Source organism: Heptranchias perlo, chromosome 4 (assembly GCF_035084215.1).
Source record: "Heptranchias perlo isolate sHepPer1 chromosome 4, sHepPer1.hap1, whole genome shotgun sequence".
NCBI classification, from domain to species: Eukaryota; Metazoa; Chordata; class Chondrichthyes; order Hexanchiformes; family Hexanchidae; genus Heptranchias; species Heptranchias perlo.
In genome coordinates, this window is record NC_090328.1 from 808,549 (window position 1) to 826,407 (window position 17,859).

The 17,859-nt window shown below is 46.6% G+C and overlaps 1 protein-coding gene across 1 annotated transcript in view; it reads right to left on the reverse strand.

The window, feature by feature from the left end:
- Window positions 1–10,026: 10,026 nt before the first annotated feature.
- LOC137320381 (uncharacterized) overlaps window positions 10,027–17,859 on the reverse strand; it is a 123,689-nt gene continuing 115,856 nt past the window's right edge. Inside the window, exon 12 of the mRNA XM_067982081.1 lies at window positions 10,027–10,331. Within this exon, the coding sequence (XP_067838182.1) occupies window positions 10,104–10,331 (228 nt within the window). The 3' untranslated portion in view covers window positions 10,027–10,103. The remainder of the gene's footprint in view (window positions 10,332–17,859) is intronic.

Below are 17,859 nucleotides of genomic sequence, written 5' to 3' on the forward strand. Positions count from 1 at the left end.
GGCCAGGAACGCACGCGATAGGGCATGCACCGGAGGGGGCCCGCCACACGAGATGGCCCTGACAGACGCCGAGGTCGAGGCACTGGAGATCAGCCGCACGCTGCATTGCCTGTCGATGGCGGATGGCGAGTCTGGTTCTGGCGAAACGGCCGGTAAGGGAAAGCTGGCACTCATCACTCATGATCGTGAATGATCGTAGCATCACATGGCATATGCCGCACCGCCACATTTGGTCACATGCCTGATATTTCCCTCTGTTCTCTTCCAGGACCGTCTGCGATCGACGTCTCGGTTGAGGGCGATTCCTCAGAGGACATGCCCGTCTCTGAGGGTGCATCGTCACACATGAGCCTTGCATCCACCAGCGCAGATACACACACCTCGGTGGGTCCCCCCCCTCAGCTAGTTGGGATTGCACATGGTGAGTCACCGCGCACACATGAGCATGAGCAGACCCTGGTGGCAGGGTCAGCCGCGGAGGGTCCGCGTCGGTGGGAGCACTCTTCTCCAGGCTTTGCTCAGCCGGACCCAGATGCTGAACCCAGGGGGCCACCTGTCAAAAGGAGAGTCGTCGAGGGGCACCAGAACATTGCTGAGGTACTGGGAGAGGTGCCACGCGCACTCTCCACAATCGCACGGAGGATGGAGGAGTCCAACTCCTGCATGAGGGGAATGGTGGCACAGGTGCAGGAGGGTATCGCCGAGATAGTGTCGCAGGGACGTGAAGGCATCTCTGAGATAGTGTCGCGGGTAGGTGTGGGAACGTCTGCGGTGGAGGACAGGCTAGCCTCCCTCGAGCGTCACGCACAGCTCACCAATGAGTCCATCCAGGCCCTCACAACGGCTGTTCGGATTCAGGGTGAACAACATTCTGCCGCCATCAACAGGTTGACAGATACATTGGAGGTGGCCTTGCAAGGTCTCACCCACGTCATCCAAACTGCCGTCCAGCAGGGTGGAAGGGGTGATGTGGGCCTTGGCCATGAGAGGGAAGATGGTGAACGGGGAAATGGAAGTGTGGACGCTACTCAAGGCGCCCCCAAGTCTCACCCGTTGCCCCCCTCTCAACCAGTGCCCGCAATAGTCCATCCTCTCCAGGTGGCCGAGTCTGCCCCTGCACAGGTGCAGGAGGAGCAGTCTGTGGAGGTGCCCTCACGGGCACCGAAACCCAGGGGGCGTCGGCCCAAAGCATCTACCCGGTCAGGGCACGAACAGGAGCAACCTGCCACCACCTCTGCTGGAGCCACAGGGGTAGCACCACGTAGGGGGTCCCGAAAACGAACGCCTAAAGTTCCGTGAGCACACAGGGATTGCAACAGGGTGTTTGTCGTTTTTTTTTAATTTTCTACTCTTTGAATGTCACCACAAAATAAACTCACTTTTTCTCACCAATGCTGCCACCTCTTGTCCATAATTCTGCGGCTTGTGCAATATGTCCCTTCCCTGCGCCTCATCATGACGACGACCACCCCGTCCCACCCATTGAGCATAATCCAGTGGGTGCAGGTGTACAGGCACCACTCTTCTGTGGAGGGAGCCTGTATGGACCCTCGTCTGTGCACGTTATGACATGTGAACGCCTCACACAGTGTGATGTTAGGAGAACCGTTGGCATATGAGTGCCTCCCTGGCCTGACGAGCACGCAGGTGAGCCGGTGTTCGGCGCATGGGTCGTTCCTCCTCCTCTCCCTCTTCCTCCTCCTCCTCTTCCTCCTCCACCTCCTCCTCATTGTCGTCCTCAATGTGGGTGGCGGGTGTGCATGGGGCCTCCTCCAGCGGCACCCCTCTCTGTAGTGCCATGTTATGCAGGGCACAGCAGACAACTATAATTCGTCCCACTCTGAATGGCGTGTATTGGAGCGCTCCCCCGGAACGATCAAGGCACCTGAAGCGCATCTTGAGCAGCCCTATAGCCTGCTCAATTGTAGACCTGGTAGCAATGTGGCTGTCATTATACCGACGCTGTGGCTCGGTAATGGGGTTCCTCAGAGGTGTCATAAGCCACGTGTGCAGGGGATATCCCTTGTCGCCGAGGAGCCAGCCGTTGCCGGCGTTGGGTGCGTGGAAGAGGGGCGGGACGGTGGACTCCCTGAGGACGAAGGCATCGTGGCAGCTGCCAGGGTATCTGGCGCACACGTGTAGGAATCTCTGGCGGTGGTCACAAATGAGCTGGGCGTTCATGGAGTGATACCCTTTCCTGTTGATAAACAGCCCTGGCTCATGTGGAGGTGCCCGTATTGCTATGTGGGTGCAATCGATTACACCCTGCACCCGTGGGAAGCCAGCCACAGCATGAAATCCAACCGCCCTCTCCGTCTGGCTGCGCTCATCCATGGCGAAGTTGATGTAGGTCGAGGCCCTGCGGAACAACCCATCGGTGACCTGCCTTATGCACTTGTGTGCAGACGACTGACAGACCCCGGTGATGTCCCCCGTGGCACCCTGGAAGGATCCGGAGGCGAAGAAGTTGAGGGCAGTGGTGACTTTGACGGCGACGGGTAAGAAGATGCTGCTTGGTCCATCCGGGAGCAGCTCGTCATTGAGGAGGCTGCAAATGTCGGCGACTACCTGGCGAGTGACTCTGAGCCTCCGTATGCACTGCTGCTCAGAGAGGTCCATGAAGCTGAGCCTCGGTCTGTAGACCCTGTGCGGAGGGTAGTGCCTCCTGCGACGCATCTCTCTCTGCGGATGCCCTCCATCCTGCTGTGCAGGTGGATGTGCCGCAGCACCGTGTTGTGGGGATGCATGTCTCTGAGGCGGACGGCGTGGACTGCGAGGCTGCTGAGGCTGGTCATCCTGTTCGTCCTCCGAGGATGTCAACGCAGCACCCATCTGGCAGGTTTAGGTTTGCGGGGTTGTGCACGCTAGAAAAGTGTGTCCTCGCACAGGGGTTGGACTTCCACGCCGGTGAATCTTCTTGCTTGGAGGAGGGTGGTGGAGGGCAGGCGTTGCCCAATGTTACGGAGTGTCCTCCTGCGTTGGTGAAGGCTCTCCCCCCCCCCACCTGTGGAATGCACCTTGGCAGCTGCCACAGGCTGCTGGCTGCAACACGTCCGTTGAGAGTGAGAGTGTTTCCCCCAGTATGGGAAACAGTCTCATTTCACTGTAAAATCCGACACCTGTTAAATAAACAGCTCAATCAGGTCATTTAATGACCTGAAATACCAAGATAAATACACTCAAGTGGAACCCCGCTGGCTTTAATTGCCTGCGGGATTCCCACCAGCGGGGCCAACGCACGCACCCCCGCACGTCATCGCGCAACCAGGAAGTGGGCGGGATCGAGGCGCGATCCGGTCCCGCTCCTCGAAACCGGGATTTTAGAGGCCCCCCCGCCGAGAACGCACCCGGAACCGGGTGCTAAAATCGGGCCCATAGCCTCAGGATAAGGTGTCGGCCATTTAAGACTGAGATGAGGAGGCATTTCTTCACTCAGAGGGTTGTGAATCTTTGGATTTCTCTACCCCAGAGGGCTGTGGATACTAAATCATTGATTATATTCAAGGCTGAGAGAGAAACATTTTTGGACTCTAGTGGAATAAAGGGATATGGGGATCGGGCAGGAAAGTGGAGTTGAGGTTGAAGATCAGTGATGGTCTTATTGAATGACGGAGCAGGCTCGAGGGGCTGTATGGCCTACTCCTGCTCCTATTTCTTATGTTCTTATGTTCTTATACCACTTTTCTGCCCACCTGACCAGTCCATTGATAGTCTACGGCTTTCTTCCTCACTATCAATGATACGGCCAACTTTTGTATCATCTGCAAACTTCTTAATTATGACCCCTACATTTAAGTCTAAATCATACATATATATACTATAAAAAGCAAGAGACCTTGTACTGAGCCCTGCGGAACCCCACTGGAAACAGCCTTCCAGTCACAAAAACATCCGTCGACCATTACCCTTTGCTTCCTGCCACTGACCCAATTTTGGATCCAACTTGCCACTTTCCCTTGGAACCCATTGGCTTTTACTTTTCTGACCAGTCTGCCATGTGGGACCTTGTCAAAAGTCTTGCTAAAATCCATGTAGACTACATCAATTGCGTTACCCTCATTGATCCTCCTTGTTACCTCATCAAAAAATTCAATCAGGCCAGTCAGTCACGACCTTCCCTTAACAAATCCATGCTGTCTGTCCTTGATTAGTCTGTGCCTTTCTAAATGACAATTAATACCGTCCCTCAGAATTTTTTCCAATAATTTGCCCACCACCGAGGTTAAGCTGACTGGCCTATCCCTTTCTCCCTTTTTAAACAACAGTACAATGTTAGCAGTCCTCCAATCCTCCGGCACCACGCCTGTAGCCAGGGAGGATTGGAAAATGATGGTCATAGCCTCCGCTATTTCCTCTCGAGTCTCTTAACAGCCTGGGATACATTTCATCCGGGCCTGGTGATTTATCTGTAGTGAAGTAAACAAATTCAATCAGATATTTGCTCTATAAATTCACCAATTTCACTCCTTAATTCTTGAGCCTAAATACAACATAACAGTAGTGCTGTTATCTTCGCTGAATTTCACAGCCAATGGCTTCATTGTTGTGACACACTTGTTGCTTTGTTGGAATGGAACAGTTACTGTCTGCTGTCTTATTATTTGCTTGAGGGAACTGACAATTGTACGTGTCTGCTTTCTCCGAGTATTTAGTAAAACATACAAGAATTATGTTGCTTCAAAATAAAATGAAGACTAGCTTCCTGGAGACATCATTGCGGCTATTCTCTTTTAGAGATATACACTTAGCCTTAGCTCGGTAGTAGCTAACTCACCTCTGAGTCACAAGGTTCTGGGTACAAGTCCCACTCCAGGACCTGAGCACATTATCCAGGCTGGCACTCCAGTGTAGTACTGAGGTGCCGTCTATCAGATGAAACATTAGACTGAGACCTCATCTACCTTCTCAGGTGAGCAGTGAGCATCCCACTAGGTTGGTCCGCATGGGATATGGAGAAAATGGAGGGACTCAAGGAGTAGGGCCTACTCCTGTTCCTATTTGCCATTCATCTTCTGGAATGTCAGTTGGTTGAGCTGGAAACAGAGGAGGTGAAATTAGTCTTGTGCGGTATGGGCAATAGCGAATCGATAGCCCATTTATTTGCTATTGCCCAAAACCAATTTCATCCCTAGAGTGTACAATTAGGAATAGAGTGAGCCCTGATTTTGTGAGACTGGCACATCTGTGCTGTGAATAGTTGGCTGCCTAGTCCACAGTGCAATTTTACAGGGTTATTTCAGTTTAATAATTAGCATAAACTCCCAACACAGCTTAGGTCTTCTCTACCAGTTAGCTAATAGAGAATGTGCAAAATTCAGCCAGCAATTCAAATTTAAAGGCAGTGTTTGCACTTAAAGCTTCAATATGAATGTTAAATATTGTGGAGATGCCGGTGATGGACTGGGGTGGACAAATGTAAGGAATCTTACAACACCAGGTTATAGTCCAACAAATTTATTTTAAAATCACAAGCTTTCGGAGATTATCTCCTTCGTCAGATGAATGAATGAAAAGGTTCTCAAATCGCATATCTTATACGATGTTGGGACAGCATCACACCAATCAAAAGGTGTCGTTGTTATTCAAACAGGCCAGTCACGGAGAACAGCACGTCCCAGTACACTCGATATACATTGTGTCTTTTACACAGGCAGGCAGAAAGAAACTCAAAATGGCAGAGAGAGAGAGAGAGAGAGAGAATTTTAAAATTCTCTCTCTCTCTCTCTCTCTGCCATTTTGAGTTTCTTTCTGCCTGCCTGTGTAAAAGACACAATGTATATCGAGTGTACTGGGACGTGCTGTTCTCCGTGACTGGCCTGTTTGAATAACAACGACACCTTTTGATTGGTGTGATGCTGTCCCAACATCGTATAAGATATGCGATTTGAGAACCTTTTCATTCATTCATCTGACGAAGGAGATAATCTCCGAAAGCTTGTGATTTTAAAATAAATTTGTTGGACTATAACCTGGTGTCGTTAAATATTGGTCAGCCTTCATTAAGATTGGGGGGGGGGGGTGGAAAAAGTGCCAACCAAAAACAAAGTGAAAGAAAATCCACTGTGGAAGCATGAAAGAAGGTTTGTGTGAAAGTGAAGAAGAGGTTCAGCACTTGATTCCTCGTTTGATGCTTGGCAAGGTGGACAACCGCTGCATGAGCTAAGTATGAGGAGTGTTGCTCTGTTTGACACTTCAGGACATGCTGCAAGACTACAGCCTGTTAGGAAGTGGTGGCCAGAATCAATAGTCTGTACAGTGCTTGTCCTGTACCCTTGGAAACGTTCTGTGCCCTGTCGAGCTAATGTCTCCTTTCCACAGAGAAAGTGATGAATTTATTGTCCCTTAAAAGCTAGTTTGCTGCATCTGTGGACAGCTAACTGACTGATTTGGCATATGTGGCTTGGAATGATCTAGTGGCATAAAACTTTAATGCATGTCCAAGAAGTTGCCTGCAGATCGGCTTGCAAGAGATGGCATAGCTATGTGGTGTTGTCCTTTGTGGAGGTGCCAAAAACAGATCTATTTTCATAGAATCATAGAATGATACAGCACAGAAGGAGGCCATTTGGCCCATCATGCCTCTTTGAAAGAACTATCCAATTAGACCCACTCCCCTGCTCTTTCCCCATAGCCATGCAAATTTTTTTCCCTTCAAGTATTTCTCCAATTCCCTTTTGAAAGTTATTATTGAATCTGTTTCCACCGCCCTTTCAGGCAGCACATTCCAGATCATTACAACTCGCTGCGTAAAAAAATGTTTCCTCATATCGTCTCTGGTTCTTTTGCCGATCACCTTAAATCTGTGTCCTCTGGTTACCGACCCTTCTGCCACTGGAAACAGTTTCTCCTTATTTATTCTGTCAAAACCGTTCATGATTTTGAACACCTCGATCAAATCTCCTCTTAACCTTCTCTGCTCTGAGGAGAACAATCCCAGCTTCTCCAGTCTCTCATAACTGAAGTTCCTCATCCCTGGAATCATCCATGTTGGAGCAGAGTTCTTCAACTTCATTTTAAATGTCTTCATGGTTTAAGTTTGTGCCAAGGGTCACGTGATCTGATCTCCATGAGGGGATGTGAGAACTTGTTTATGAAAATAATACTTTCCAATTGTCATTGTTTCAAAGTGATAAACATTAATCAGATATTTCCTGGAGAAAGCTTAGGCTCATCTCCTGAGTAAATAATGCACTTAATTAAACATCTTCATTTTGCTCAAATAAAGACTTATTGCACCGTCTCCCACTTTAACTAATGCATTCCCAGGACCACAAACTTTAGATCTTATTGCCTTGCCCAGTCTTTGACCCTTTCTTCTAGCTTCAGGCTTTTAAAAGGCAAGTTTGCCATCACCTAACCATTACTTCTTGATTTAACTTGCCTGCTCTCCTACTCTTTTCAGCCTTGGTCTTGTCCTGCACTGTTGGCTTTGGGCCCTCTTCTGAATAAAAAAAACAAAACAAAACCAGTATTGAAAGCCATAGTTTAAATAGTCTGTAAAACAAGATTCTTTACAAAATGTGGATACTTGACATCAAAACTCATTTTAAAGAGATTGGTCTCGATATTTTCAGGGAGGCGGGGAGGGTGCGGGGGTGTGCGGTAGCGTGGGGGAAACCCAGCAAGGCTGAGGACGTGGAGGTCCTGCTAAATTGACAGGCTGGCCGATTGCCGGGCAGGAAAACCAGTGGCACGAGGCCACAGCCAGCGAACCTTGGGGTCGGTCGAGTCCTGGGAAACCCGTGTGGCAACAGTTGAATTTAATTCAGGCTTCCAATTGCGCTGTGGGAGCCTGATCTAAATATGTTAATGAAGTGTCCCACCTCTCCAAGGTTTTTCCCAGTTTGTGTTTGACCCAATGGAATAATTTCTATTTTGGACAGAAAAAGTTAGAAATGTCTTTTGATATTTTAAACTGGAACATTGGAATTTAAAATGGGATTCGCTTGTCACAATTTAAAGAGTAAATTGTTGGATCGGAGATTTGCTTTAAAATATAAGTGTGCTCTGTTGGATTGTACAATGCTATGTACTACAGTGTGCTGTATTAGGCTAGGTTGTGTTATGCTGGCCTGGTGTGCTCTGTTATGTGGTGCTACACTGTGTGCTGTACTGTACTTAACATGCTGTACTGTAGAGCTGTGCTAGGCTAGGTTGTATCATGCTGTTCTGGGGTGCATCGCAGTAAATTTAAAACCGCATTTTGAAAAATTATAATTAAGTTTTTTTTCTGGAAAAACTGGATTTAAAAAAAGTTGAGGCCGTTAAATTAGGCCGTGTAACGCCCGTTGTTTTGGCGCTACTTGGCCTCTCCGACATCCAAGATGGCGTCTTGGATGCTCACGCACGTTTCCTGCGTTACGTGCGCCAGACGCCATCTTGGTATAGGAGTTTGCGCAGGCACACATAACAAATGCTGGAATCATATAAAGTAGGGAGAAAATGGCTTCAGTGTGCAATTTTGGGGCTTAACGCTCAACTCAACGCACAATCTTAACCCCGATCATCTGAACGTGTCTTAGAGTGCCTGGAGGACCCCCCACCGGCGCTATTTAAAGGGACAATGCAGGATTTATAGGTTAGTTGCTGGATTATTATTTTTGGCTTACGTGACAGTTGTAACTGTTTTTGGAGGTCTCCTGGATGTCAATATTAGGATGTGGGGACACAGCTTAACATTTAGAGCCAGGATGTGCAGGAGTGAAGTTAGGAAATGCTTCTACACTCAAAGGGTGGGAGACGTTTGGAACGCTCTTCTACAGACAGCAGTTGATGCTCGCTCAATTGTGAATGTTAAATCTGAGATTGATAGATTTCTGTGAACTAAGGGATATGGGGCTAAAGCGGGTATATGGAGTTAGGTCACAGGTCCACCATGATCTCACTGAATGGTGGAATAGGCTCGAGGGGCTAAATGCCACGGCCACTTGCTGCCTCTTGATATGCACCACTTTCTCCTGCAAGAAAGCGAGGCGTGAGCCTGGGTAATGTGCCTGTCATGGTTGAATAGCTGCCAGTGTGTGTGGCCTGTGAGTTGTGGGTGGGCGGCTTGAAACAGTGGTAATGTGTAAGGGTGAGAGGAAGCATCTGATTGGAAGAGTTGAGTACTGATGGAGAGAGTTTATTGGTGTGTGGGTGATGGGGGTGTAGTGTGTGGTGCAGTTGGTCGGAGACACCACTTGACAGTTGACCTCACTCACCTTGACCACTCATGTCAAAGCATTGAACTTCTTCCTGCACTGCATCCACGTTCATGATGCTGTGCGCCTGACATTGACTTTGTCCCCCGCTGCCATCCACTGTCTCTTGAGTATATGTCTGGAGGGCCTCTTGTCCCACCCACCCCCAACTGCGGATGTCCCTCCTTCTGTCCACCTCTTGCACCAAGGTCTCTAGTGCATCAGCAGAGAAACTTGATGCACGCACTCTCACAAGCCTGGTACAAACTCAGATCGGCAGATTGGTGAGGTCTGGTCTGCAGATTGGAGGATGTGGGATTTAGTAGTGCGCAACCTTTATTCAATGTTTTAACATAACTCATCAGTGTGTAAACATAGGGATGGGATCTGCATCTGTGTTTTACGTGTGCGATGTCTGATCTCTGTTCAGACTCCATGCAGACAGTAGACTGTTATTTTCAGCAAATACCAGGTACCAGTTACCTTTAAGAGATGGAGCTCCCTCTGGTGGTGGAAAGTGTGAATTGCTGGAATGGAATGCCGATTGCAGGTCAGTGCTCCCTTGGGACCAAACTTGCATCTTGCCTGCCCAGGGTCCATCGAGCGGGGGGTGTTAGTGCATCTCGCTAACATCGCCCAGAACGGACCCTTAACCAATTTTTCCCCCCGAATGTCTCCAGCATCAAACTATTTAATTAAAATATGACTAACAGGTGCTGAACCATAAAGCAGAGGCACTGAGCAACACAAAATTATACAGAAACTCTGATATTGGTCCAGTGCAAAAACTAGACAAACTATAAACAGCTTAGCAATCATTTCAAAGGGACACCGTCTCATCAGTAGCCAGCTTTTCAAATGTATTTTTTTAATGTCTCCTTTTTTTACAGGGTTAGGAATTATGAAATATCAGGTTTGCATAGGTCACTTCTCTTCTTGTTCAAATTCCGTGCAGAGGCTCGTCTTGCATCGACATGAAATTGCTTCGGCAATCGTGTGTCTGCGAGTTGTGCCACTGCGACAGGTCAAGACGACTTCAACAGATTTGGTACGAGTAGGCACACAGCAGCTGCACTCAGTTACCATGCGGTCCGTGACCGGGTCATAGCACGTGATTGAGGAACATTGCCCTTCACACACAGTGATAGCTACCTGTGAATGTGAGGAACAACAGAAGCTTAGAGGATCAATCTCTATCATAGTTCGGACTCTGAAACTAAGAGTGTGCATGGCTCCCACATCTAATTTTCAAGGAGTCAAAATGCTTCTAAAAATGATGATGTGGAGATGCCGGTGATGGACTGGGGTTGACAAATGTAAGGAATCTTACAACACCAGGTTATAGTCCAACTGTTTTATTTGAAAATCACAAGCTTTCGGAGGCTTTCTCCTTCGTCAGGTGAGTGTGGGAGAAAGCCTCCAAAAGCTTGTGATTTTCAAATAAAACAGTTGGTCTATAACCTGGTGTTGTAAGATTCCTTACATCTAAAAAATGATATGATGCATTAGCTGAGTGGCAGCGACATTTTGTTGCCAGCATCATTACTACAGCAACTTTCCCTCCCTTCCTGTTCTGAAGGGCATGGTGTGGCTCCATGGTTTTGGCAGCCCTCTGTCATCTCACTCAAGCAACTATTTTGCCTGGATAGAAGATTTGCTTTGGTTATCAGGGTATTGCAGCTGAGGGCACTCTTGTCCTCATCCAAATACAGAAGCATGTACTTGCCGGTAAGGGTCACTGAACAGTGATCAAGAGTGGGAATCCTGGCTCTTTTTTCCCCCTCTACCAGCTCAGGGAAGTTGGGGGGCCACTGGGGCCAATTGTAACACTGCCTCAGCTAAGATTCGCTGACAACACAGACCTGGAATCAGGGGCACTTTACACATGCACTGACTATTTTTTGTAATACTAGTGGATCTGCTATGGCGTTACTCACAGAAAGTCGGAGGGTGGGGAAGAAGTGGGGATGCGTTGGTAAGAGAATGGTTTGAAGAGTTGGGGGGGGGGTGAAGGGTGTGAGGTGGTAGGGACTATTTTTTGAGTGTTAATAGACTCAATTAAAAAAAGTAACAATTATTTTAATAAATATATGGGATTAACTTTTAAATAAAATAAAAAAGAGCATTTCTAAATAAAAAACACTGACGTTTTTATATGGTTATCACTTATTTACTTTTTCGGGTGCCTCCCAAGGATTGAGGAGAAAATGTGGGGAGGAGAGGAAAGAAACTTGTGCTGCAAAGAAGAGCACAGGCCACTCAAAGACCAAAAAAATGTTTCCCCACTAATGTTTTGAAGCTGGCTGAAGAGGGATGCACTAGACTTCCTGTTTATTTACTCATTGATTCATAGCAGCTGGGACCTGAGAGATGGTGAGTATTGGTAAAAACACATTTATCCCATCATGGAGAAACAACTCTTTTAGTCCAGGAAAGACATGCCAAGTGAGATGCAGTTAAATTGCTTGCATGCTGAAACTTTTAGACAGCGCGCCAGAGGTTTGAGTCAGGAGTCAGTAAGATGAAGCAGTTGGGCAGCATCACGAATGGAGAATAGATGTAGCGTAGGTCTGTATGAGTGTAAGAGCTACACAAATGTGATTCAGCACCATGAATGGACAAAATAGTTACTGCAGATGTTACCTTGAATATATTAGTGATAAATATTAAAAGTAATGATAGAAAGTCATACTTCAAGCAGAACTATTTATACAAGATTGAAATCACGACCAAAAGGGATCAGAAAGGGAAAGGCCAGGAATTTAAATACATGATGAGTAGATCCCTAGTGCTGTTCACAGTCAGTCAGATGATTCCTAGGTTTCTAACAATAGGGGTGTTTTTGCCATATAGGGGATAACATTAGGACCACTAATTTACACTGACTGAATCAAATTCCATTTTTTAAATGCTATTCTGGGACCTTTACTGGTGCTTTGGGGATTGAATTCTAAAACTCTTACCCTTTGAAAACTGTAAATTTTATATTTTTTATGTATTTCTTTACCTATGTATTAATTTTTATCCCATATCATTTTTAAAGTTGAGAATAAATAGCAAGAAGATATGCAAAATGTATCAATTTGAAAGTTGATACCTGAAGGGTGAATTTCCGTTGGGTTCTCAGTGGACGAGACACGGAAACACTGGAAAGGTGGTGTAAATGGCAAACAGTGCTTAACGCCGTGTTTCCAGGGTTTCAGTGGCTCTTCCACCGGTAGTTACAGCAGGCGAACGAGAGAAGCCTCATGTAAATACACCCCCTGGTATTAGGGTGTACTGAGGAGGGGGAATGGGATTTAGCAGTCCCAGTCTTTGGTGGCACTGGGGCATGGTCCTGGGATTTGGCAGCATGTGATGATCTGGCATCATTGTGTTGGGCTCACCTGGGGTTTGGCAGAAGTGTGGAAGGTGAACTTGAGATTTGGCAGAATTAGGGTTGAATATGCAAACTGGCTCACTGGTAAATTTCTGGTGTCTGTCACAGAGAGGGGAGAGGAGGGGAAGGATATGGGTCTGACAGCACTGGGTGGGGGGATCCACTTTGGAACTGAGACAGACAAATCAGAATGTTTTCTTAATGGTGAGAGGCGAGGAACGGTGGAGGAACAAAGGGATTTAGGTGTCCATATAACCAAATTACTAAAAGCTAGTACACAGACACAAAAAGTAATCAAAAGGCGAATGGAATGTTGGCCTTTATCTCTAGGAAGCTGGAATTTGAAAGTGAGGAAGTGATGCTTCTTTTGTACAGAGCCTTGGTCAGACCCCACAGAATCATACAGCACTAAAGGAGGCCATTCGGCCCATTGTGCCCGTGCCGGCTCTTTGAAAGAGTTATCCAGCCAGTCCCTCTCCCCTGCTGTTTCCCCATAGCCCTGGAAATTATTCCTTTTCAAGTATACATCCAATTCCCTTTTGAAAGTTACCATTGAATCTGCTTCCACCACCCTTTCAGGCAGTGCATTCTAGGTCATAACAACTCACTGTGTAAAAAAATGTCTCTTCATCTTCTCTCTTGATTCTTTTACCAATTTTCTTACTCTATGTCCTTTGGTTACCGACCCTTCTGCCAGTGGAAACAGTTTCTCCTTATTTACTCTATTAAAAATCTTCATAACTCCAGCTGGAATACTGCATTCAGTTTTAGGCACCGAAACTCAAGAACGATATATTGGCCTTGGAGGGGATACAGCGTAGATTCACCAGAATGGTACCAGGCCTTGAAGGGTTAAATTATAAGGACAGTTGCATAAACTTGGTTTGCATTCCCTTGAGTATCGAAAGTTGAGGGGTGATCTAACTGAGGTGTTTAAGATTATAAAGGGATTTGATAGGGTAGATACAGAGAAACTATTTAATCTGGTGGGGGAATCCAGAACACCAATACCAACTTGCATTAATTTAGCGTCTTTAACCTAGTAAAACATCCAGACACTTCACAGGAGTGTTATCAGTCAAAATTTGGCACTGAGCCACATAAAGTGATATTCGGACAGGTCAAAGAGGTACATTTTAAGGAGTGATTTAAAAGAGGAGAAAGAGGTGGGGAGATTTAGGGAGGGAATTCCAGAGCTTAGGACCTAGGCAGCTGAAGGCCCGGCCGCCAATGGCGGAGCGATGAAAATCGGGGATGCGCAAGAGACCAGAATTGGAGAAGCACAGAGATCTCGGATGGTTGTAGGGCTGAAGGAGGTTACAGAGATCGGGAGGGGCAAGGCCATGGAGTGGTTTGAAAACAAGGATGAAAACTTTAAAATCAAGGCATTGTTAGACCGGGAGCCAATGTAGGTCAACGAGCACAGGGGTGATGGGTGAACAGGACTTGGTGCGGGTTACGATATGGGCAGCAGAAAAAAATAGTAATAGGCCATTCAGGAATGAAATCAGGAAGCATTTTTTCACACAGGGTAGTGTAAATCTGGAATTCTCTCCCAAAAGGCGGTGGATACTGGATCAATTTAAATTTTTAAGACTGAAATCAACAGATTTTTATCAGGTAAGGGTATCAAGGGATATGGATCAAAGGTGGGTTAATGGAATTGAGGTAAAGATCAGCCATGATCTAACTGAATGGCAGTACAGCCTTGAGCGGCTTACTGGCCTGTTCCTGTTCCTATGTTCCTACGATTCCATGTCTGACAGTACTAGTTTGTGATTTTTTGAGGGATCTCTCTAAACATTGAATCTTATGTTTTGCAGTTAGTTCCGAAGTGTTAATTGTATCCATGTGATTAATTAGTGTTAATTGTATTCAGGTGGTGTGTATCAATTGGGAACTCTCTTGTATCCATTTATAAGAGAGCTGATCTAGGGTGTGTTCTTGTGTGGCCCTCTGTGAATAAAGGCTTGGAAGCAACTGAAGATCAGGCTTTAGTGTTCTATCCTTTACCACCGGGTTATCCAGCTTATAACACTAAAGTGTGTCTCTTTATCTGTCTCACAGCTGTAAGAAAACATAAACATTCTAATTACTGTCAACAAAACACAAATGATAATTAGAGCTTTAAGAATCAACTCATTTGTTTCTCAAGTGGAAAACAGAAATCAAATTAAGATAAAGAAAGACACTCAGGCCTTGACTTTAACCCCCCCCGTTCCCCCAGTTCCCGACGGGCGGAAAAGGCCCAGGGGTTAAAATATCGGATGGAGCAATCCTACCCCATTCCCGCCCGTTTAAAGTTTAACAAAGACAAATCAGGCCATCGACGAGGCTCTCTCAAAAGGCAGGCAAGAGCCTAATTAACATTCAAAAGTCACGGCCGATGACATCATCGGCGCCGCGACTTAAATTTAACAGCGAGCGAAGGGGAAGCCTGTGCTGTGGGATTCAGGCAGCAGATCCAAGGCAGGAGGTGATGACTGGCCAAGGTAAGTGCTAAAGATGTGCTCCTTTTAGCATCCCTTGTGGGCCAGGATGAGCAAGAGTGCTCCCCCCGGCCCCTCAAGCAAATCTTCTGCCACGATTGACCTATACCCCCCCCCCACCCCCCAAACCCGTGATGTGTCCCAGTCCCCACTCCCTCCCGGTTGCCAGTCTGACCCCCCCCACCCACCCCATCAACCCACGATGTTTCCCGGCTGCGGCCTTCTACCACTGGCTTTCCCGCCTGGCAGCCGGCCAACCTGTCAATCTGGGTGGGAAACCGAGTAAAAAATGCTAATGAGATCCTGCCATTAAATTTGATCGGAACCCCGTGTTCCCGACATTTCTGGACTCCCCCCACCCCCCCGCAAACATGCTTCCCTGCTCCCTCCCCACCTCCCCGTAAATATCGGGGTCTATCTGTCAGCATGTTGTAACACACTCACTGTCATGTAGTACGCTATCATCCTGATGTGATAATGTATATACATTTCTTTCTGGTGCGCTCTGGAAAGAGTAGGCGCATAGGATTTCTGATTAATGTCCAGTTGACTTGTTTGAGATTCTGCAAGCTACCTACCCTCTCCGTGATGCAGACTTTGATGATCTTGCCTGTATGCTAGGATCAGCCTGTATTTCAGCTTTGTGGGACTGCTTGCTTTGGGGTGCTGCTCTCTCACTTGCCTAGGAACAATAGAGGATCTATTACACTACTAGGTGTGTACTACAGGCCACCAAATAGTGGGAAGGAGATAGAGGAGAACATTTGCAGGCAAATTACAGAAAGATGCAAGAACTATAGAGTAGTGATAATGGGGGACGTCAATTATCCCAATATAGACAAGACAATAACAGTGTAAAGGGCAAAGAAAGGGAGGAATTCCTAAAATTTGTTCAAGAGAACTTTCTGGAACAGTATGTTGCCAGCTCAACGAGGAAGGAAACAGTGCTGGATCTAGTTCTGGGGAATGAAGTGGGGCAGGTGGAACATGTTTCAGTGGGGGAGCATTTATGGAACAGTGATCATAATATCATTAGGTTTAGAATAGTTATGGAAAAGGACAAGGAACAATTAAATGTGAAAAGACTTAACTGGAAGAGGGCAAATTTCAGTGAGGTAAATAGGGATCTTGCCCAGGTGGATTGGAATCAAAAATTGTTAAGTAAAACAGTAATTGAACAAGGGGAGGCCTCAAGGAGGAGTTGGTTCGGGTACAGAGTAGACACATGCCTACAAGGGGGAAAGGAAGGGTGTCCAAAGGTAGAGCTCCCTGGATGGCTAAAGATAGAGAGATAAAAATGAAACAGAAAAAGGAGGCTTATGATGAATGTAAGGTTCATAACACAGTAGAGGACCAGGCTAAATACAGAAAGTACAGAGGAGATCTAAAAAAGACATACTTGCTCTCGAGGCAGTACAAAGAAGGTTCACTCGGTTAATCCCGGGAATGAGGGGGTGGACATATGAGGAGAGGTTGAGTAGATTGGGACTCTACTCATTGGAGTTCAGAAGAATGAGAGGCGATCTTATTGAAACATATAAGATTGTGAAGGGGCTTGATCGGGTGGATGCGGTAAGGATGTTCCCAAGGATGGGTGAAACTAGAACTAGGGGGCATAATCTTAGAATAAGGGGCTGCTCTTTCAAAACTGAGATGAGGAGAAACTTCTTCACTCAGAGGGTAGTAGGTCTGTGGAATTTGCTGCCCCAGGAAGCTGTGGAAGCTACATCATTAAATAAATTTAAAACAGAAATAGACAGTTTCCTAGAAGTAAATGGAATTAGGGGTTACGGGGAGCGGGCAGGAAATTGGACATGAATTTAGATTTGAGGTTAGGATCAGATCAGCCATGATCTGATTGAATGGCGGAGCAGGCTCGAGGGGCCGATTGGCCTACTCCTGCTCCTATTTCTTATGTTCTTATTAAGAGGGGCAAAGAGAGAGTATGAGAATAGATTAGTGGCTAACATAAAAGGGAACCCAAAAGTCTTTTATAAACATATAAATAGTAAAAGGGTGGTCAAAGAAAGGTTGGGACCGATTAGGCACCAAAAAGGAAGAGGCATGGCTGAGGCACTAAATGAATACTTTGCATCCGTCTTCACTAGAGAAGAGGATGCTGCCATTGCAGCAGTAAAGGGGGAGGTAGTAGCAATATTGGATAGGACAAAAATAGATAAAGAGGAGGTACTTAAAAGATTAGCTCAAATTTCTCAAAGTAGAAAAGTCACCCGGTCCAGATAGGATGCATCCTAGGTTACTGAGGGAAGTAAGGGTGAAATTGCGGAGGCTCTGGCCACAATCTTCCAATCCTCCTTAGATATGGGAAAGGTGCCGGAGGACTGGAGGATTGCAAATGTTACATCCCTGTTCAAAAAATGGGGCGAGGGATAAACTCGGCAATTACAGGCCAGTCAGCTTAAAGTCGGTGGTGGGGAAACCTTTGGAGACAATAATCCGGGACAAAATAAATTGGCACTTGGAAAAGTATGAGCTAATAAATGAAAGTCAGCACAAATTTGTTAATGGAAAATCATGTTTGACTAACTTGATTGAGTTCTTTGATGAAGTAACGGAGAGGGTTGATGAGGGTAGTGCAGTTGATGTTGTGTATATGGACTTTCAAAAGTACCACATAATAGACTTGTTAGCAAAATTAAAACCCATGGGATTAATGGGACAGTGGCAGCGTGGATACAAAATGGCTAGGGGACAGAAAGCAGAGGGAAGCGGTGAACGGTTGTTTTTCAGACTGGAGGGAAGTATACAGTGGTGTTCCCCGGGGTCAGTATTAGGACCACTGCTCTTTTTG